Raw genomic sequence first — 23822 nt, 5'->3', positions numbered from 1 at the left:
AAACATGTCTATTTTTCAAAATTAACACAAATTTACACGCTTGGAACATTTAATAATTCTTTGTTGGAATTCTTTACATATAAGATGTATCTATTTTTCTCTGCTTTCTGTGTAAACTGTGATATAAAATCAGTTCAGTGCATTTTTTTTTCCATCTGCACCATCTTTGCATGTTTTAATTAATGGAGAAATACATGCCTTAAGTAAATGACTTTTTGATAAAGGTGTAACTACCACTGAGTATTAATATAATTTTCCACCCTTTAATCTAAAATTATCATTATCCAATAGTATAAAAACAACAAATTAAATGGTGAACGTGTGATTGATTTATAAACTTTCTTTACATCAGTCCTCAATTGTCTCTTAAGTTTATTGTTGGATTTACAATTTAGCTTCACACCATAAGTATTCTGTATATTTGCTACATTTGCAATTGATCAGCAAGCCAACAAAAAAGAAGAAAAACTCAGGCCATCCTAAATAAATACAACATTTAACATCAGGTTCTAAACTGAACAGCTTTGATGGAGGGGTGAAATGAAAAACAAAAAAAACGTTAATGACAAAATAACAAAAAAAGTCATCTAACTTGCGTATATATATATATATATATAAACTGAAATAATGACAAAAAGTTCTTCACTTATCTAAAACATTATCATGTGACAAATGAAGAAAAAAAAAATTCAACAATATTAAACAAAGTAAATCACAAAAAGGGGAGAGAGAGAGAAGGATGCGTACACTCTTCATTTTTGTGGCTTGTGAACAATACAAAGCCTAGGTTTACATTTGTTGAGAAGCTACCATCCCTTGAAAATATAATTTTCCATGTTTTGTTTCTCATGTGATTTTCCCTCTCTTTAATTTTCATTATTTTATAATGTCATGACATGTGACATGGATACTAGTAATTAAGCTTAGCATTGGAGGCAAAGATTAACTACTACTGGACAGAGCAGATTATAAACTATTTGCATCAATGTCAAATATTAGGTCATCAAGATATTAATGCCACGTTTTGGAACACTTTCATTAACCACCCCCCAAAAAATGTACATCATGTATAATAGTTAAACAAACCACCTAAGCATCATGTTAGTGGAGCCTATATAATGTGTAAAGTTTAGTATACTCTAATTCCTTATAGTGATGGTATACGACGAGACACATTCGGCATTTAATGCTGTTTAAATACAAGAAGGGAAACAATCCCTCTGTAGCCACAAAGCATATCAAAGAAGTTTGTGGAAATGTTTTGAATGTTTGTAAGTGTCAACAATGGTTCAGCAAATTTCGTTCAGGGGACTTTAGCCTTAAAGACTGTGATGGCAGGGGCCAACATGTTGGAATTGATATTGATGCTCTGAAGACACTTGTTGAGTCAAACCCAAGGCAACACACTCATGAAATGGCCCTGAAATTGCATGTCTCTCATGAAACAATAGGTAAACATTTTAGGAATATGGGAAAACTACACAAAGAAGGTGTTTGGGTGCCTTACGAACTCTCCAATGATCACCGTTTCCAACGTGTGAATGTTGCTTCATCTCTTCTGGCACGTAATACGTGTGAACCATTTTTGGACAGAATTGTCACCGGTGATGAAAAATGGATTCTTTATGCAAATATTAAATGCCAAAAACAATGGCTCAGTCCTAGACAAAAACTACTTCTGACCCTAAAACCTAGACTCCATCCGCAGAAAGTGATGCTTTGCATTTGGTGGGACATCAAAGGAGTGATTAATTTTGAACTCCTCAATCAACAGTGAACTGTGAATGCAGAGATCTACAGTCAGCAACTGGAACATTTAAAACAAACTTCTTCTCCATGACAATGCGCATCCACATGTGGCACGTTTGACGCAACACAAGATTATGGAGTTGGGTTGGAATGTACGCAAATATGGAAGGTGTTAAAGAGGACATCAACATGTTTTTTGCTTCAAAGCCAAGTGATTTCTTTAATCAGGGCATTAACAACCTGGTTTAAGATTGAAAAGCATCATTGATAAGAATGGAGACTATTTCATTTAATAAATGTTTTGTTTTGATGTAAAAGTTGTTCGGGTTTATCTAAAAAAGCGACATTAGTTTCTTGATGACCTAATAAATAAAAGTGAGATGAACAGTAACTTATGGTTTTGTGGGAAAGTGACAACATAGAGATCCTTTTTAAAGAAACAAGAGAAACTCATGAGAACTTGAGAAAATTCAGGCAAAATAAAGTATCAAAAGAAACGATTTAATGATTATCAACTAAGTTGAAAATTACTGCTGAATATAAAGTTATAATTTTCCTACACTGAAAATGTATTTCCGATAGGCTTAACTCCATTCACATAAATAGCTATTCTCGTTCAGTGATGCCCTCTATATGCAAACAAATTTTTTACACATGCCACAAGCCTTCTATCTCCAGTTCATTGGAATTGACTGATTCCACTACATCTTTCATGCAAATCATCATGTGTCAACCTCCACCAATAAGAGTGTGATATACTCTCATGATGCTTGTGACTCCCTCTATTCAATTCTACCAAACTATCACTTTGAGTTCTGGCAGACGATGGAAGCACCAGTTTTCAGTGGGGAGGAAGGGTGGGAAGTGTGAAGAGAGGTAAGTACCTATCAGAAATACATTTTCAGTGCAGGAAAATTACAACTACTGATATGGTACATTACCTCCACTCAAATAAATAGCTAGAATACCACATTAAATAGGTGGAGGGACCGGTGCAAGGGAAAGAAAAAGCATCCTTCAGAAGCAGCCAAAGAATACCCTAAAAGGGGAGATCCTCGTTGTAAAGTATTCTATGTTGGTGAACACCACTTTTGTACCAGGTATACTTCACTCCCAGTGTAGAAAGAGGTGACACAGATATGGGTGGTAAAAAAGGAGGAGCACATCAAAAAAGGAGAGAACATGGATTGGACAGGGATCCAACCTATCCAATATCTGAATCTCAATCCCAAAGATGACAGTAATATGGGTGAGAGTAAGGTGTAGAGTGGCAAGTCAACTGCATCCAAAACCCAGCCACTGGGAACTGACATCTGCGGAGATAGAATGAAGATCTTACGATTGGTAAGTCAGTTACAATCCAAACCCCAACCATCTGATGAGGATAGAAAAGAGGATCATTCCATCTTCACCTCAAGTTCAGCAGACCAGAGGGGAAATATTATACCCACCCATCTGTGAACAGGACACATGACCTCAAATTGATAAAATGTTTGATCGATCCAGGAACTCAACATTTGGATCATTAGAATAATAAAGATGTCCCTGTACTATGAAATATCCCACTCAAAACCAATCAAACAGGAACCTCCCCCAGCACAGTAGCATCCTCGGTATATGGAAATCTTCTAGGGGTAGTGCAAGAGAAAGAACCATAGCAACCAGCATGCTCATCCACCCTGACTCACAACATGTTAGCAGTAATACATGTGTGAGAACTTATTTTGATTGTTCCTGCTCTGAATCCAAAATCCAGCCACTGTTAACCAACAAATATGTTGGGGTAGGATGAGGGATCCCAATTAAAAGGATGAACTTCAATTTTGATGGCTCACTCCAAAGCTACAACATCCCCACAGACAGACCTGTTCAGATATGGAGCATCAGATTGGAGGACATATCATCATCTACACCAGCAGAACACCCCCACCCTACTCTCAACTGAATGGAATCATTATTTTTTGAATCGTATATCACCATCACATTCAGAAGGATTCCTTCATGGTCCACCAGCCCTGCAGCCTGGAACTGGAAAGTGGCGAGGACTCCCATATTCCACTGGAAGAAAAAAGGTGGAGAGTCTGGAGGAACATTAACACCAGAGACAATGCAACAGGTGACCAAGTAAACCTGATTTTGAAAAGCAGACCACTCCTGATTTATTCAGTCTAGGAAATGGCAGGGATGGGCAGCTATCCCCTTCTGCTTTATCCATAAAGTCTATGGGTCAGTATGGTCCAGAATAAGCATATTAATAAAGCAGATATATCACAACAGCGTGTATTTAGTAGCCATGGAAATTATAATTGTTAAGTCATCATGGCCTTACAGTGTAGATTTAACTAGTTTAGGTATACTCGGACAAGCAGCACTCACCAACGAGCAGGATCTTTAAAGATAAAAAAGGACATGTCCCTGAAAAATAACAGGTATATATACAAAACGGTAACTTACCTAGTCACAGTTTGACTGAAGAATGAAGGATGGCAAAAAGTGGAAGATGGTAGCCCGATGAGGAAGAAACAGATATCCATAGCAGATAGTAGGAGATAAACGTATGAGGTGTAGTTCTACTGCTTGACAGAAGAAGTACCTCCAATGTACAATGGGGCTGAGAAGCAGGTAAAAGTAAAGGTGTCTGATGGGAGTGAATACACTAGGAGATGATTATGGGAAAAAGGAGACAAGGAAGAAAAAATCACAAACAGAGGAGTGGTGACAGGGAATGAAACAGCAGGAAAGAGAACTAACAGAAAGAAGCAACCCAAAGCATGTACGGACATAGGCAATCCAGATATGATTGGAAATAAAGGTGGAAGATGGAAGGAAATAAAACTGAGGAAAAAAGGAAAAACATGCTACATAAGTCACCAAAATTTGGGCTAAGAAAAAAATTGATCTAGAATGAAAACAACAGATCGAGCTGAAGCAGATGAGAAAACCAGATCTGTGTCAGCCAGGAAGGAGCAATCAGCATGTAACTTCTTTAGTCTGAATTAGTTATTTAGCTTTATGTCACTGATAAGATTTCAGTTTACCATGACATTTTTGTTATTAAATGTGTGCCCAATTAAGTTTTTAATATAGTAATAACTAAAAACTTAAAGTTAATATTTTCCTAAGCTTTTCTTGATTAGTACTGCCCCTACTGGCACAAATTTTCAATGCTTGACACTAGCCTTCCAACTCCAGCTTCTGCATAACACAAATCCCCTATCCTAACCAGCATCTTCTCCAGTTTGGCACTCATTATTCACTTCGAGATTGGTCAGAAAACCTACACTACATATCACTGGAAGTGAGGAGGCTGGATGGGAAATGTGAGGAGAGGTAAGTATCTATTGGAAATATATTTTCAGTTTAGGAAAATGTTAACTTACCATACAATATCTTACCTCTCTCATAAATTAGCTTAAATTCCATGCTGAACTGGTGGAGGGCTGGTGAAAAAATGATCCCCCTTTAGGAAGCACCCAAAGAAAAATCAGGAGGTATGGAACCCCAAAAAATATCACACCACAGGGGGAGACCACACCACATCTGATCCAGGCATAGTCTTTGCTCTTTCATGACTGTGTCAAAAACATAAAAGCTGGAAGGAACATTAAGGAATCCCATAATATGTATTACCTATTAATGGGACCCCTGTGTGTGTCATGAGGCTAGGGTCTGACAAACCATAGTGGCAGTTCGAACACATCCAACAACTGGTGGCATCTGGAATTGTACATCAGTTCTGTGGCAGGTAGAGGATCACCTACCTCTTCATCTCAAAATGGGAATTGGTAGGGAAGACAAACTTCTGTACCAAAATCCATCTCCAATTGTGAGCATTTCCAACCCAACCAACACCTGATCCACCATGAACAGACATCCAGCAAATTGCAGGAAGGTTGTAATCTCTTGTGGGGTAACACCTTGGGTCCAAAACCTGGTGGCATTGGGTATATTTTTTTCAGTCCTCAGTAGGGAGAAGGATACCCAGCTGTACACAAGTGGGAATATATGTGCTGTTTCCAGCTACAACCAACACCATATCTGAGGGGAACTGACATCCAGCACATGGTAGGAAGAGGGACTAGAAACCTGGAGTGCATCACCAGTCCAAAACCTGGCAGCATTGGGCATTTTTCATCCAGTTCACAATAAAAGAAGGGATACTGACCAGAACACATGTGAGGACTTACTTAGCTAGACCATCTCAAACCAACATCTGACCCCCCCCCCCACGAACCACATTATATATATATATAATCATGACATGGTGGAGTGCTTTAACCAAAACCTGGCAGCATCTGTAATTGTACATCAGAACCACGATAGGAAGGGCATCATGCCATCGACACATGACTCTAATCATGACAGGACCATCTCCAATCTAACACCAGACCCACCAGAAATATACATCCAGAGGATGGTAGGAAGGAGGAATGCCACAGTAGGAAAAAGCAATTTGCCATATATATATTAATACTGCTTAGTGCTACAACTAAAACTTGTACATCAGTTCCACCATTAACACCTGCAGAATGCCAACACCCTACTCTCAACTGAGTGGCATGGTGCATCCCTCAAAGGGACAGACCTCCATGGTCCACTACCCCACTGGCTAGGAACTGGGAAGTGGCCATGACTCTTATACTCCACTAGAAGAAAGGAGGGAAAAACATGTTTGTGAGTCCAGAGGACTGCTTCACCGGAGACAGTGCAACAGGTAACTGTGATACCTTATTTTGAAAAGCAGAGCTACCACATCGATGGAGTCAATCAACCAACTCCTGGCAGCACCTGGAATTGTACATCAGGTCTATGGTAGGAAGAGTCTCAATGTCACAGAGCATCAGAGATGGACAGCAATTCTTGTCTAATTTACTCATGATTATCCATGAGTGCACAGTCTGGGAAAATAGGTGTATAGTGGACAATACCAGTAGCAGAGGTGAAAGGGGAAGAAAAAGGATGGAAAACTTGGCTAGTAGGGATAAAGGTATAAAATTAACAGTATCTGCCCCCCATACAGGCAACAGAGATTCTAAGAGCAGAGAATCAAGACAACAGAAAACAATCTGCCTGATAGTAAACTAAGGCAAAATTAGAACAAAGCTGCTGGATGGTGAAGCATGCTAGCACCATCTGTGAAAAGAGAGACAAAAAGGCCCAGCATGAACCAAAATGTCTGGAATAGGAGAGGAAAAAACTGCAGTAGAGGCCAGATGGAGGAAACTGTCAAAATATATGTTGTTCCAAACATTTTTGGCAGTTTGAGGAGGAAGGCAAGCAATATTGGGACAAGGTTGGATGGACCCCAACTGCAGGGGTCCTCACAAACCAAATTAATTGTAAGAAATATGAAATATTATTAATTATGAAAATAAAATAGTCTTTATATTTTAAAATTAAATGAGTGTATATTGACAATAGAAAATTTAGTAGATGGTATTAGTTGAAGAAACAACATATTTAACCTAATTTACGAGTTACCAGTAAGATCAATGACAGGTAAGCCTATTCTAACATTGTACTACAAAGGATATTACTAAACTTTAATTGAAAAACCCTAACCATACAAGAAATAAGTACAAAATTAACTAAGCATATGTTATTGAAACCAAATAACTACAAATAATAACATTATTATCAAAAATAAACAAAAAGCTAAAATAGTATAACAGCTTATCTGTCCAAAATCAGCAGACTACATTCAAAATGTGTGGGACCCCAAACTCGAGGCCTGAAGAAGATCAACTCATATAACAATAAATCTCCCGACGTATTAAAGCTGACAATTCCTCAGATGAGTACTGCCACCTGAAGCCTAGGTAATTGTGCTGGAAGTAAATGATAACATTTTCGAGGTGGAAACACAGCTTTGGTGAAGAACAATAAAGGTAAGTTATCAACTAAAAAACACGAAATGAGAGCACAAACAAAAAACAACTTGACAATAGCACTGCCAAATGAGATGTGATAGATTGGGAAAATTGAAGAGAGTCACATGTGTCAGGAGAATGTGTTACACTCCTACTGGTGGAGGGTTGTCGCATGATGACTTTCTTGCAAGACGCAGTTGAAACATGTTGATCATAGGGTGCATGGAAGCTCAAGGCTTATGGCATACGAAAACGTTTTGTATATAAAGGGCACCATTGAACAAGAATAGCTATTTATGTGAGTGAGGTAATGTACTATATCAGAAACCAATCTTTCCCGTATTTAAAAACCAGTATAATAAAACACTCCACTTGACACCTTCGTGTTCAAAAAAAATCAATAATATCATTATACATTCTCTGCCTGGCAGTTAACTCTTCCTGATGGTCAATTTTTGAGAAAAAATTGTATGATTTATGCTGACTGCATCAGGATCTATACAAATAATATGCTTATGTTTGTCTGTCCGGAATTTTTCTTGCAAATTTCTATATCAAACACTACAAATGTCATGTTATTAGAAAGGCCTTTGTCCAACAAGTCCAGATTGCATATTGGCTGTTCAATTCAGAATCACCTTAACAGTTTTTTGCTTAGTCAAACTTATCAATGCAACTAGTATGGTACACCAATGTCGTTGTCATCAATTCCAACTTTACTTTTTTATTTAAAAAGCATTTTACACACACACAACACTTAACCCGCATGTAATTTCTTTAAAAAATTAACATTACATGAAATACAATTTCTATGGGTTTTTTTGACTTATTTGAGTCTAAAATATTCATGCTCAATTTGTTCAAAACCATATGCTTATCACTTTGTGAATATACATTCAGACGTTTTTGCATATTCAGCTAAGTATGCCTTCATTACAACTTTACATTTACTTTATTTTCCAATAATTTAGCTTTGGTTCATTTCACATACATTAAATGAAATCTGGCACACACAGACACTTTACAGTTATGACATTCCCATATTTCCTGTCAGATATGCAGCATTGCACCTTGGCATCTAGAAAGGATTGTTTGCCCTCAACCACCCTCCCAAACAATATTCCAAATGATTCATAACCCTAGACACAATAGATAGTTTGGTTTTATTATCTCCCCCTTTTCCCATAGACAAACATATAATAACATTTATCCAACTAATTATAATTTATGAGGATGTTGTCTGTTTGCTTTGCTAAGCCAGAAATGTGAAGAAGATTATAATATGTTGACTAGAATTGAATCTGGGCAATGAGGATTTCTGGATTTGCAAGCAAGAAAATGTTGTCAAAAAGTGTTTTGATTTGTTTGGAATTTCACACAAAACTACACTAGGGCTATCTGTGCTAGCCATTCCTATTTTAGCAGAGAAAGATTAGAAGGAAGGCAGCTAGTCATCACCACCCACTGCCAACTTTTGGGCTACTCTTTTACCAACGACAAGTGGGATTGACCATCACATTATAATGGACACATGGCTGAGAGGGGGAGCATGTTTGGTGGGACAGGGATTCAAACCTACGAACCACAACTTGCGAGTCGAGCACCCTAACCAATTGGCTATGCCAGGCCCATCAAAAATTGGAACAGTGCTTTATGCCAATAACATTTAATTTTTGGTGTATGAGTGTAAGCTCACACTTTTTTTCTATTAATCATTAGATGTGGCTTATTTACCTGTCACAGTTATGTAGAAAGAGTTGATAAGTACAATTTGTAACTCACCTTCACATCTTACAGCACAGCTGTCCTCTATCCTTTTTCTACACACATTACAAAACTTTCTTTTCAGATGGCCAGGCTCTGTCCAACAGTGTGGAACAGGATTCTAGGAATTGAAAAAAAATTTGATAAAAATAATAAAATTCTATAGAAATAATATGAAAATAAAATATTAGTTGTTCAACAACTACATTCCACTTACATACAATTTCAGGGTAACTTAGGTTACTAACAAAATGCTTTACTGCATACAGTACCAGATTCATGAAAATATTGATATTTAGACCTAAAATCAGTTACTGAAACAGAATGCAAAAAAAATAATAATTGCCTTATTTTTAAAAAATTATACTTTATGCACCACACAATAAGGAAGACTAAATTTAAAAAGTATTTTTTATTAAAAATAATTTCCTACACATTGTTAGTTCTTATGCAGATTCTTATATTCAAAGTGCATGTTCAAATCTGATTTCAACTAGACTTTAGTGTGTTAACATTTTCTTTACCTGAAAATGTATTTTAAATAGACACCTCTCCACAGAACTGATAGCTATTACATTATGCCAGTGATGAAAAAAATGTGACATAATTGATTACCTATGAGCAGCAATTACATTTATTAGTGTCATATAAACTAATCAATTAATCAAAACTAGTCTTTTCAATTATTCCAAGAACCAATTAATCTAAAATCCAATTATACAGATTATCACAGAAATAATCATACAATCAAAATTGGTGTTTTCAATTATTACTTAATTTGATTATTCCATTCATTGATTAATGAAAATATTGAAGAAATAAATTGTCAAGAAAATAACCACTCAACCAAAATTAAAGTTTTCAATCACTACTATTTTTTTATTATTCCAACAATCCAAGTACTCAAAATATTGCCACCAAAGTTGCTCACCCTATCTGTTATGGGAAAGCTACTAAGGCTATCTGACAATGTCACTAATGTTTAACTGCTGACTAGTAGGAAGATAACTGGTTGAGCACCTGCTGTCAAGCATCTTGTGTTTTTTGTGAATTGCTGACTGGAAGGAAGGTAAGCTTTCTGGCAGCACTCATTGCCAAACATTGTCTTTTTTTATTTTTTACTTGTATGTACCATGGCTGGAAGGCCACCGTAGTAATTAATTGTAACTGATTAATGGGACCCATTGATTAATCAATTAGCAAGTAATGATTGTAATGAGGAATGTACAAAGGACTTCAACAAAAAGTGCTACTACTTCTAAGGATGAAGAAGCATCTGATCTGGAACTTTTACAAGATCACGGTCAACAGGTTTTAATGAAAATGTTGTTGTTTTTCTTGAGGCAAAAATAACAGGAATGTAAAAGTGGGAACACTGGTGTAAAATTGTCTGAGATCATATAAATCAGTACAAATCCACAATGAAAAGAGAACCATGATGAAGACATTTCTAAAAATGATCCTTTGTTATGAGATTCTGTGTACAGTAATACCTGCATGAATGGGAAGTGGCAAAAGTCGAAACATAAAACTGGCAAATCATCCTCTCAAAACAAAACCACAAATGACATGAGTAATAACAATGTGGGCAAACAGTAATGAATATATATATATATATCAGCTAAGATAGTTCTTTGATAATCAACAAAGAGCAGCACACTGCTGATGGACAGTTTATTCCCTTTGACCAAACTGAAAGTGACCATGAATTAAAAATGACCCAACAAAACATTCATCATGTTCCCAGTTATGCACAAAAAAAAAGAGCAGAAAATGTTATGAAAAACTAACAATATGTCAAGAATGTAAAGTTCACACCACAACCTCAGTAGAATAAACCTGCACTATACATTCAGATGCAACCCAAGATTTGATTTATACACTTGCATGATATGTTGATAGAAAATACATGCTTACTGTCTTAAAGACTTTGTATATGACTCTATCTAGACAGAAGTTATAATTTTCCTAAATGAAAATGTATTTCCGATAGGTACTTCCCTCCACTGACAAGATTAGCTTTTCTCTTTTTGTGTTGCCCTTTGTATGCGAACGTTTTCAGAAACGTATGCCACAAGCCTTCATCATTGCTCTGTTGGAATCCAATGTTCCAACACATCTCTCATGCAAATCTTCATGCGCCACCTCTCCACCAATAGGAGAGCACTACTATCACATAACACACATAACTCCCTCTACACACCACTACTGAACTATCACACCAAAGCTTGGTAGAAGACATGAGCACCAGAATTGTGGGGAGAACTCATGGGAAGTGTGAGTGGAGGGAGGTACATATCAGAAGTACATTTTCATTTAGGAAAATTATAATTTCTGATAAGGTACTCTCCCTCCACTCACAAGTTAGCTTGAATTCTACATTGAAATGGAGAAGGAACCAATGTGAGTGAAGCACAGGCATATCCCCAGAAGCATCCAGAGGACACCCCAAAATGAGAGGAACAAATTAGATGATCTGAGGAGGGGCACTTCATCACCACATCTGAACCAGGTATCTTTTCGCCAGGAACATTGACATGATCAGGAGGACCAAACATGACGGAACATGAAGGGAGCACATCCGTGTTGGAGAGGATAGTTTAGCAATGTGATTTTAAACAGAAATTAGAATCACTCAATCCCATGATGGAAAGTGGGCAAATGAGGACATATTCCATGGTGTAGAGTGGCTAGGGCACAACGGACCATACACTGTAAGTCAACTACAGAACAGAGGAGTCGATCCAGATCAGGATGACAGTAGATATAAGATATAGAGGATAGGCAGATAGAAGAAAAGGAGGACTGATTTTCTCGAGCCGTAGAGGTCTTAGGAAGGAAAGCATGATCTGGATAAGGGATAAGGTAGGAGGAGTGGTACAAGGTCCTGGCAACATTGAGGGCAAAAATATCCAACCTATGATGCCCATAGGCCAAAAGGAGGAGGAAATATGCCTTGAAAGAGAGGTGAAACAGGGAACACGTAAGCAGAGGTTTGAATGGAGGTAAAGTGAGGGCATGAAGGATCATGTTAATGTCCCAGTCCGGGAACAATGGATGTCTCAGCAGCTGACAGAACATGGAAAGGACAGGGGAAGCAAAGACCTTGCGGAAACAGGAAAAATGGAAGGTATGGGATAAGGGCACCTGAAACTCCAAAATCAAGAAGACCAAAGAACACCTCTCAAAGAGTCATGGGAGGAACTCAGAGATACAGGCAACCAATGGGTGAGAAGCCTGGAAACCCCGAATCAATGCCCAAGAGTGATACACATACCTGAGAGATAAAGTCTGAAAAGACTGATGACAGATGAGATGAATATCAGGTAGTGAATGGGAAAGTGTGGCAAACTTGAGGGGGGGGCAAAGAATCAAAATTGTCATCAGCTAGCCCAGCTCGAAAAGCTCAGGAGGAAGTGAGGTAGAAGTAGGCAAGAGAGGTTGCTCATATACCACTAAATATCCCGGCGAACGAGTACCGATATATCCTCCGACGGCATCAGTTGCTGGTGAAGTACCCAAAGTGGTGACTGTAACTTCGGAATTCATAAGTGGGAAAAAGCAGAAAACACAAGGAAGTAATGTTTTAATAAAAATATTAACTCCACAACTGTGAATTGTAGTAAATAAAGTTAAGAAAAATATAAAAAATGCATATTAAAAAAAAAACAAGGTAACAGAACCATGTAAGAAAGAACAACTGTACTTGACAGCTGCCAAACAAGAAGTGATAGTATGGTAGTGGTGTGTAAGGGACTCACATGATAGTAGGGCTCTCCTATTGGTGGAGAATTGATGCATGATAATTTGTACGAGAGACGTGTTGGAACTTTGGATTCCAACAGAGGGATGATGAAGGCTGTGGCATGCATTTCTGAAAAAGTTCATATACAAAGGGCAGCACAAAATCAGAAAAGCTAATCTTGTGAGAAGAGGGAGAGTACCTTATCAGAATTATCCATTACATCAATGTGTAAAGCTCCTTGGGAAAACAAGCTTCACCAGCACAATCCAAAGTTCCTTCAAAAATCCATGGATCTCTCTTGGCAGTTTCAATAGTTTTACCTATAATTACAAAGCACTGAAACACTTTCTGCAACTTTTCTTAGTACTCTTATACCACTGGGGACCTTGGTGGTACCAGATGTCTTGCCTGTTTGGTTTTTCTCCTTAAATTAACATGATGTCTTCTAACTGAATATAAAGTGAAATCCCTGAGCAATATACTTTTGAAAAGCAGTCTTCAGAATTCCTTACAAAAACACACACTATAGTCTAATATTAGATACTCCATGTATACTTTGGTCTCAAAGTATTTGTGATTGCAGTACAAGAATATCAAGATCAAATCCATGGAATATTTGAGATAATGAAAAATAGATGGTCTCTTACCTAAAATTACAATTTCAAGAATTTCACAAAAATGAACTAACATTTCCATAATTTTAGTTAAAAATTCTTTTCGTTTTTCAGTTGTATAAATTTGATTTCATTTGAAACTGCATACAGTTTATATGGAGTTTATAGATAATTTAGAATAAAATATTAATTCTTATTATTAATCATTAAGGTTTTCAAGAAACACTTTTTACAAAAATAAAGTGCACTCTAAGCTCCTATTATTCTCACAAAAAAAAAAGAGATCCAGTAATTAAAAAGGTTGCATTCTCACTATTGATGGCACAATTCACTAATACTATTCAAAGAATATATTCACAACTGACCACATATGTATAGTACAGAGAATAACAAGATATCTCAATATGTTTTGATATGATAAAATAACACACACAAAGTTTAAATCAAATCACACTTGCTAACTTTGCAGCAAAATGATATTCTGGAAGGTGAAAATAGTAAAGTGCAAAATTACTCTCCCTTGAGTCACCATACAATTTCTAAAAATCCATGTTTCAAATCTTACTACAGCTTAGTTGTAATTAATTGCAAGAATCAGAAGTACTTACTAAGTTCACATGATTTTAGGAAAGACAGATATTAAATCAGCCTTTTACCATTATAATAATAAAGCTTAAACTGGCTAGAATAATATATGGATGCATTTTGATAGAATTGTATTTCAATCACTGTATCACAATATGTACTGTGGCCACCTTGGCAATACCCATCCCTATTTTTCACCAAGTTCATTAAATCTGTAAAGTAAACAATACAATAGTGGTTAAAGAAGTATCATATATGGTTTAAGAAAGGAACATATATTTTTCTGATATCCTAAACATAATCTAATAAAATTAGTTCTAAACTTTTTAAGCAACTTTAACTCTAAGTTTCCAAAAATCAGAGCTAAAATGCCAAATAGTTGTTCCCTAGACTTAAAACCATCAGACGTACAGAAGCATTAATTAAATATTTTTATCATATTTTACTTTTCCACATCTCAAAGCTAGAACTTTTATTTAAAAGAAAGTCTGTTTGGGCCCTAATGTATATTGAAACTGGATTTAATAAAGGTTGTGCTCTTCAGTGCATTGATCTTTTTTGATGCTTTATCTTTTGTCATATATCATTTTCACAATGGATTTGGAATTGTGTAACCTACTTAATAACAGTTTAATAAAACACTTTTACTTACCTTTAAAACATGAATGGCATTGGTAGAGCAAGGAGATACAACTGTTTTCAAGCAACGGTCATGAACAACAAAATTACAAACTGCAAGAAAAACAGAACAACCTTTTCAAGTTAACTTTCACACAATTGTTTCTGCAGAATTAATTCGTTTAAGAACACAATGAAAAACAAACAATCCAAAAACAGCACAAGTGTTTATTTTTTACTGTATTAACTTTGTCAAATTATTCTTTTTTCTTTGGCTGGTGACATTCATTTTTTTTGTACTCATGTACCAAACTGATTTCCCATAAATCAATATATCAACCCATAGTTGTCTTCCAGTCTTTTGTAAGTAATTTGTTCATTATTGTTTAAGTGAAAAAAATTGTTTTTTAATGAAATAGAACAAATAATTATGATTTAATAAATATATGATTTAAGAATTGGTTTCACATGATTTTTCAAAATAGGTTCAATTTATTTACTGAACTTACTACAGTTACTTTTAAAAAGAAATAAGAACCATTATAAAGTACTTGAGGAACAAGAAATAAGACTTTCAAATCATTATTTGCATGAAAATATATCAATTTTTATCCAAATTCTAACCTGGGTCTTTTCTCTAAAAATCTGTATATGTGATGTTAGATATACAATGTGATTTTAGCAGTTAAACCAGTGGTTATGCTTTTATAGTCCTAAAATTGTAATTTATAATAATCATTAGTATAAAACCATTAATTGCTTTTCTCTTACATTAGTGATGTTGTAACATACAGTTAGTTAAGTACCACTATATAGAACCAAGCCTGATTACTACAAGAATGTCTTAAGACACACACAAAACCCTTACATTCCTGAAGAACATTGTATTTTATATTATTCAACTAACTTAAGGATTGAAAAAACTTGACTAGACTTATTATATAAACAAAATTAATTACTACTTAAATATGAAATTTCATACTAGTAGTTCATGAGCTATAATCACACAAAATAAGCATCTGAAATGTTTATTATATAGAATCATGGCCAAACTGAAGTTTAGAAAGTTAATGAAAAAAATACAGTGAATGAAACAAATTATCAGAAGAGTTGAAATTAGAGAAAATACTTTCAACAAAACTTACATGACCCCAGAACTTCAATTTTCCTTCTTAATGACCACAACAACTACTGAGGTACAAAGATTTATTGCAGGTTCAATAATATGACCTTCTAGAATTTTATGAATTTGCTCCTCTACTTCTTTTTTTCTTTACTAAAGACTTTATAGGAGGTTGTAATTATTGGTGAAGCTGTTGGAGTGACAACATGATGCAAGATTAAGTCTTTATATCCTAGGTGATGATTAAAAACAGATGCAAGTTCTTTCAACAATACATTTAGCTCAACCTGCCCATGGTACAATAATCTACTTGATTCAATGTTCAATAACCTTGATGAATATAGCATATCTTGTTTCCCCAAATCATTACATAAAACCAATTCACCTTCCAATTCTTTTCATTGGCTCTCCATGTTCATTCACAAGTCATCTATTATCACATTTCCTCTCTTTACTTTGTTCATTCTCAGCACAGTACTTACCTCATTTTTACCAATATCTTCAATAATTTCTCTAAGAAGTACATTCTCTTTCTTCATTGTGCCTCGATGATTTGTACTCATATCTATTTTAAGAACCTTAATATCTGTGTCCTCTACTTTCTCTGAATCATAATTTTGAACTAAATTTGCAATATTACTACAAAGTTGGTGGATTTGGGAACTTTCTCCCTTGTAGGATGAAATATAATGAAATTATACCATCAACTAGGTATCTTTGTGAGTTAATCAATACTACACATCCACAGAGCTTATATCCATTAAACTAGAAACCTTGGAATCTGTGATCATAGAAACGGAGGTTCCAGTATCCAAAATAACTCTATAGTCTTTTACACTTATATTTACTGTAGAGCAAAAAAGTACCATCACCTAAAGTGTTTACTTTCCAAAATAATGGGGATGTTCTCTTTCTATACATGAGAGAGAGCATCCCTGCTGAAAGTCTTCCATCAAATAACTACCTTCAGATTTATAATGGGTAGAATCCTGAAGTCTACAATGCCTTCTTCAATGACCAATCCTACCACAATAAAAACATCAATCTTCTACAGAAGAATGCCTGTCTTTAAAATGATTTATTGACATCCATTGTATGAAATCATTATATCCAAGATTTACCATCAAATCACGTGCCCTAGTCAGTAATTCAATAACTGTTACAGGCATTCCTCCATTATACACCGAAAGTATATATTTATCACATACACGATACAAAATTACCTTAACCTGTTCTTGCTCCAATGGGTGTCTTAATGTGTGTCTTAAATATTCCTAGCATTTTAACAATAAAAGTAGACAATATTTCATTTATCTGAAAAGTTTCATATACTATTTTATAGTTTTTTCATCATGGGTATTCTTTACAAAAAACTTGTTGAAATCTGACTATAAATTCTACCAACATACCCAACATATATCACATGACCATGTGCCATTCATAAAAAGCACATTTTAAAAATTTGGCAATCTTTTTAACTTGATATCATCTGACCAACAATTACTTATCTTATAAATGTTACATTCATAAAGCCATTGATCTGGAGAGATATCACCTGAATCGGTCAAAATAAGTACTTCATGAATATTTTCTTAAATCTCAGTATTTCATAATACTAAATCAGTTACTGTATTAGCATGAACAAAACTACTTGCAGATTCACTAGGTGAATACAAAGATCCCTTAGTAATAGTATGTACTTTTGATTGACCTGCAATTATTATAAGTAAAACACTTGTACCTCCTAGTTTCAATTCCAGTCAAGATATCGATTAAGTGAAACTAATCATCCTTTGTAATTAGATCCTTCTGCTTGTCTTTCCCAATTAAGAAAACATTTATCTGTAACTGCATGACCATTTCTAACAAGTTAATTAACAAAGTTACATTTCTTGGAATGTAGCATATATGTAATAGCCTCTGTACTTTAGTTATAAATGTGTACAAAACGATACATATAGAAAGTACTAACAAAACTAAAAATATCTGAACCCACATTTTCAAGGAAAAATGGAAAGGATTAAACTATTTATGTTAATAGTAGTATCATATTCATTTAGTTAAAAAGAGAGTATGATATGAACAAAAACATAAAAAGTACAAATTAGAATATAACCTCCCAGTAGTATGCTTACTCAAGTTACTGTTGATTTCTAGTCATAATTCAGAAGGTTTTATATAATATAATTATAAAATATATTTAAATTATAAAATAATAATAATAATAAATTATAAAATATAATATAATATATAATAATATCTAATATACTTAGAACACACTTTGATCCATTCCTGTTCACACAATTTTGTTATTCACAATGAATATTCGATTAAAAACCTATCATTTCTGGCAAAGTGGTTGAGTCCATCCAACCAACTAGAATCAGAACCATCTGGCAAAACGACAATACCTCTAAATCAAGGGCCCCATGTTGGGTGCAAATTTGTAAACCACTCCCTTGCAGACCATTCCAGTGAATTTTCTTGAAGCAAGGTAAATATGATTCCCTCTTACTCCTCTCTCAGTTAAGCTATTATCCTCGCTCCTAAGATTTATTGCTGGCTCCTAAATGTTTGAGATATTTTTTTAACCTCAGTACAAAGGAATGTGTGAGAAAAAGAGCATATTATTCTTCTACACCTGAAAGTATACATATACAGGGTGAGGCAAAAGTTACTATACTGTTGTGTAATTTAAGAATACAGTTTATTTTCTAACATCTTACTCCAGAGTTTCAATTTTGAAAATCATGAGAGAGCAGTGAGTAATTCTCCTGAACTTTTCCAGGACAGTGACAGGTTGTTAGGTCAATAATATCAAGAATTAAATTAATTACTAGATTACAGAACTATTATTTCAGAAAAAAATCCTTTGGATCATTAAAGTTAATGTTGTAGGGATAAAAATGATTTTAAAATAATCATTGAATGGAAAATTTTAAAGTTCTGCTTAAGACAAAGACAAGAGTCTATATTGCTTGAAATTGTAGTTATCAAATAGTTAATGTAGAATTTTGTTATCCAATGTGAGCTATTATGTTTCACATTACACTTATGGAATTTCTTTTTTATTAACAAGTTAGTTTACATACACACACACACACACACATGCATTTGAAGAACAAAAAAACCTTAATGTCATCTAACAAGATTTCCTAGGATTATTTTAAAAAGATATTCATTTGTAATTCATAGACTTCTTGAGAAATAAATATTTACAATTTATTTAAAAAACATAAAAGAAATTCAGATATAATTCATTTACTTGAACTTTAAAAGAAAATTAAGTTTTATTTCCATTTTTGCCTAACTACATATACGTATACGTAACACCCAATCTGTGTCAGCACAAGCAAGATTTAGATTAGGTTGTCTACTGAGTAAGGTGATCCCTATCACAGTGAACAATCTTTGGTTTTGGATGCATCCTGTTTTAAATATAGTACACTATATTTATATATGCCTTCTTAGTTCTCACTCAACTTAGATATACTTTCCTATTTTGAAAACCATACCATACCAAAACACGTGAAGCCAGACTTCACAGTACTGACATCATATTGTCTTTTTATCCTTTCCACTGCTCACTTCAGCCTTGTTATAGTTATGATAGTCCAACTTTTTTGGTTCATTAAAATTTGATTAGGAAATATTTCCTTTTTATATTTTATTTGTGGCCTAAGCTAAATTTTCATCATATTTGGGTTCACTATCTCATAACAATTAGATATACATATAATAAATTTTTAATCTGGCAAAAAATAGACCTTTTATTCTAATGCATATACTACCATTACAGATGAGACAACAATATGCTGCAAAATAATGATTTTTTATCAAAGCAAGTACTTAAAGAAATGTAAATATGAATTAAAAGCTAAAATATACAGTAAAATTTAAAATATATTTATACAGATGATGTTAAACATAACTCACTATAATTATTTATTAAAGTTCTATGTTATCTGGAATAGTGACCTTTTATCTCATCAAAACCTGGCCTTTATTGCTATGTCCTTTATTATCTGCTAAACCTTTTTATAGATTGTATTTTAATATAAATGAGAATATATTGACAGAAATCTCACAACACTACCTTAACAGTGTGACAAATATTCATGTACTTTTTAAATTGAAAATGACAGAAAAATAAGTTTTGTTCATTTAAGTTTGATAAGAAAAGAGAAAAAATAGTAAAACAAATAATACAATAGGCCATAAATCATAGTAAAACAGTAACTTACAATTTTGTTAACTGTAATATTACTCCATTAAGCTCCATTTTATTACCTGCAGATATTACTATTATTAGTGTGGTGTTAACCTGAAAGTGAAACTAAAATAAATAAAATCACATTTCACAATTATGTAAAAATTAAAATACTATCAATGTTTTATTACTTACATCAGTAAATGTGGTGCTCCTGTAAATATGACACACAGTATTAATTAATTTATTATTCATAGTATTATTAAGCACTAAGATGAGACTACACTGAACTACTGGTATTTTTTACTACTAGTACTACGTAATACTAATAATAGTAATATTATATTAGTAATACTTTGCTATAATTATATTTTGAATTTGTGTCACTTAGGCTTAGCTGAGGAGCATTTTTTAACTAACTTCATTACCAATAAAGTTAACTATTAATTTATAAATTATAATTACAATTTTTAATGTAACTGACCTTCACATATATATCCCTGGCCAATTAGTCCCCACAGCATATCTGTACAATGATGACAGTATGTAGGCTTATGAAATGTCTTCTTTACAAAATAATGACCATGATGACCCTGTTCATAATCCGTAAACGGTACTACTTCGGTTGTCGGACTCGGGTCATCACTAGGCCTAATGCCCATGTTAGGCCTAGCACTAGAAGCCATATTGTTCCACCTGAGCCGAAATAAATCTGCCACCGCTTGCAAAGCCAGCGGTTCCGACTTAGATTTCTCCAATTTTGATGGCGCAGTATCAATATTCACTTTATATTAACATATTGTAATAGTACAAAATGATAAAACGCAGAGTTCCATTACGGTGTCTCTCGTCATGTTATTCAAGGAAACGCCATAAATATTTACCAAATTTGACATCGAAGGTAAAATAATGTCAGTATCCGCCATTCCATCGTTTTCCTCACTGCTGTAACTCCGCGAAGCAACAATTTTCACATCATAGAACCTCAGCGCTTCAGTATATAATTCCAAAAAAAAAAACATGCTAAAAATATTTTACATAACATTAAATTATCATTATAGCAAATACCATTACGCACAAAAAAACAACAACAACAAACGTATAAAGAATGGTCATTTTAAGTTTCAATGGCTTTTTGCACTAAGCTATTCCATTAAACCAGTACTTCTTAGTAAACTGATGTATATATTACAAGTTTAGCAATTTATTATTCAACACAATCAAATATCAAAATCTTTTTAAAAATCATATTTTATAAGAAATATAATATCATTCTTTAATAGTGATAAAATCTGGAAAATCTGAAAATAATCGAAACGTAAGTCTCTTAATTGTTAATTTGTTTAAATTTCATTTTGAAATATGTCATGCTCACATACACTTTCTATAGAGTTCAAGATTTCATAAATTTATTCAATGCACTTACTTATTTATTTTTTGGAAAACTTAATGAAGCTAACAATAAAAAGATGACTTTCGATACTTTGTACAGTTGTAAACTATATCAGTTATTAAAACATAACTAAAAACAAACATTTTTATTACAATTTAAAACCGTCGATTTAGTGCCTGTATAAGTGTTTTTCCAACACAACAGTTGAATACTGTAATATATCGACCATTTCAGGGGCTTTCAATATTATTCGTTTTAGTGTTCAACATCGTAGAAGAGAAATCTTACAAGAAAAATTTAATTAAAAAATAATTCAGAATTTTGTGGTACAACGGTTTTTCAACGTCACGCTTCTACAATAACTAAAATAATGAAACCTAAAGCATTATAAAAATATTATCGTTGCAAGTTTGATAAACTATTACTTCGTGAATTTGTATAAAATATTTATTTTGTTAAATTAATCATGTGTCCTGTTTAGCACTATCATTGGGCAGCAGTAACATATATGAAAAAGAACTACGAAAAATATATCAAGAGTTCAGGAATTGATTTAATGATGCATTGGTTTTTGACAGCTTAGGGCAAATAATAATTGTATTAATAAGTAGCAATTAATTTATAATATAAGTTATAAAAGGTCCCTCACCCGATCTCTCAAGAAATAGCATGTAAAAAATATTGGATAATTCATTATTTTTTATCCCCATATCGGTGCGCATCAGTAGTTACTGGTAGCTTGTGAATTTGTTAGATATTATTTCAATAATCTTACTTTCCTGGCCTGGCATGGCCAGGTGGATAAGGCGCTCTACTCACAATCTGAGGGTCGCGGGTTCGAATCCGCATCCCACCAAACATGCTCGTCCTTTCAGCCGTGGGGGCGTTATAATGTGACGGTCAATCCCACTATTCGTTGGTAAAAGAGTAGCCCAAGAGTTGGCGGTGGGTTGTGATGACTAGCTGCCGTCCCTCTAGTCTTACACTGCTAAATTAGGGACGCTAGCGCAGATAGCCCTCGTGTAGCTTTGCGCGAAATTCCAAAAACAAAACAAACTTACTTTCCTCTATATTTTGTGTGCTTTAGGTTTTATTCAAATAAATATAGTATTAAAATTGAAATTATTAAGGTACATTAGCTTATTTTCATCATGTTCGCATGTTTTTATATTCTAACCTTAACTACAACCAGCTTAAAAGGTTTTTGACAGAACTGTTAGTACACCTACTTTCAGTTATCAATTATTAATATCGTTCGCGACAAGCCTTAGTAACAGTTAATTCTAACCAGATACAAATACATAAAACTCAAACTAAACATTTGCTATATTGTTTTGTCTTATTCTTCACTTAGGAATCTAAAATTAAATTGTTTAAACCTTGGCAACATTTTTGATATTTGTATAGGTAAAAATATAACAATGCTTAAATGGTAAAGTTGAAATAAAACTTAGTAGTGTTTTCTTCTTTTTAAAAATATTCTAAGCATTAAAAGGCAGTTTCTTTTCTAGTCAGCAACTAAGTTCTCTTGGATATCACACAAGGGGTTAGAGGTTAAAGAAAAAAAAAGAGAAGAAAATGGAAAACAAAGATACACTTGAAAGCCTATATTAATAAGTTGGAGATGAAGTTAACAGTCAAAAAGACTGTTCGTTTACTAGTATAGAAGTAGAAGAATAAAAAAGATGTGAGCATTATATTTGGTGAACCAAAAAAAATCTCTCAATACGTGGCAGCTATCGGGAAAAATAAAAGTTTATTGTTACTCTAGAGGAGACTGAAATATCCAACTTTTAATAAAATTAAATGTCGAAGAAAGAGTCTTTGCTATGGGTGTAAAACTATGAATGACTATTAAGAGGTTGCAATCTTGGATAAGAAAAAGTAACCCACGTAAATAAGCACGAGTAGTTAAGCAATCCCTGAAATTTTATATACTCTACTCATCAGCTATGTAATTCAAATAGTCATGAACCAGCTAACAGAAACTGGGTTTTATTTTTGTCAGTTATAGCACAGATTTATACTAGCGTGATCAGCGTTACGAATGCACTCTCACCATTATAAGTATCTTAACGTAAAGGCTAAGTTTTGTTCACGGCATTCAGCAATGACCTCTAAGAGAAGATTGGTGTTCTCTGTTTTTATTTG

General features: G+C 34.0%; 1 protein-coding gene across 4 annotated transcripts in view; it reads right to left on the bottom strand.

Moving 5' to 3' along the window:
- Window positions 1-21194, bottom strand: part of LOC106478054 (diacylglycerol kinase theta-like) — an 82032-nt gene extending 60838 nt beyond the window's left edge. For all 4 annotated transcript variants that reach the window (XR_002609817.1, XR_002609816.1, XM_013938564.2 and 1 more), the window contains exons 1-3: window positions 20763-21194; window positions 14980-15059; window positions 9402-9504 (exon numbers count right to left, since the gene is read on the bottom strand). Coding sequence is in view for 2 of the 4 variants with exons in the window: in XM_013938564.2 (XP_013794018.1) it covers window positions 9402-9504; window positions 14980-15059; window positions 20763-20964 (385 nt within the window). In the remaining 2 variants the exon portion in view is untranslated. The remainder of the gene's footprint in view (window positions 1-9401; window positions 9505-14979; window positions 15060-20762) is intronic.
- Between the last annotated feature and the right edge of the window lie 2628 nt (window positions 21195-23822).

Source organism: Limulus polyphemus, unplaced genomic scaffold, assembly GCF_000517525.1.
Source record: "Limulus polyphemus unplaced genomic scaffold, Limulus_polyphemus-2.1.2 Scaffold176, whole genome shotgun sequence".
NCBI classification, from domain to species: Eukaryota; Metazoa; Arthropoda; class Merostomata; order Xiphosura; family Limulidae; genus Limulus; species Limulus polyphemus.
This window is presented reverse-complemented; position numbering and strand designations above follow the sequence as displayed.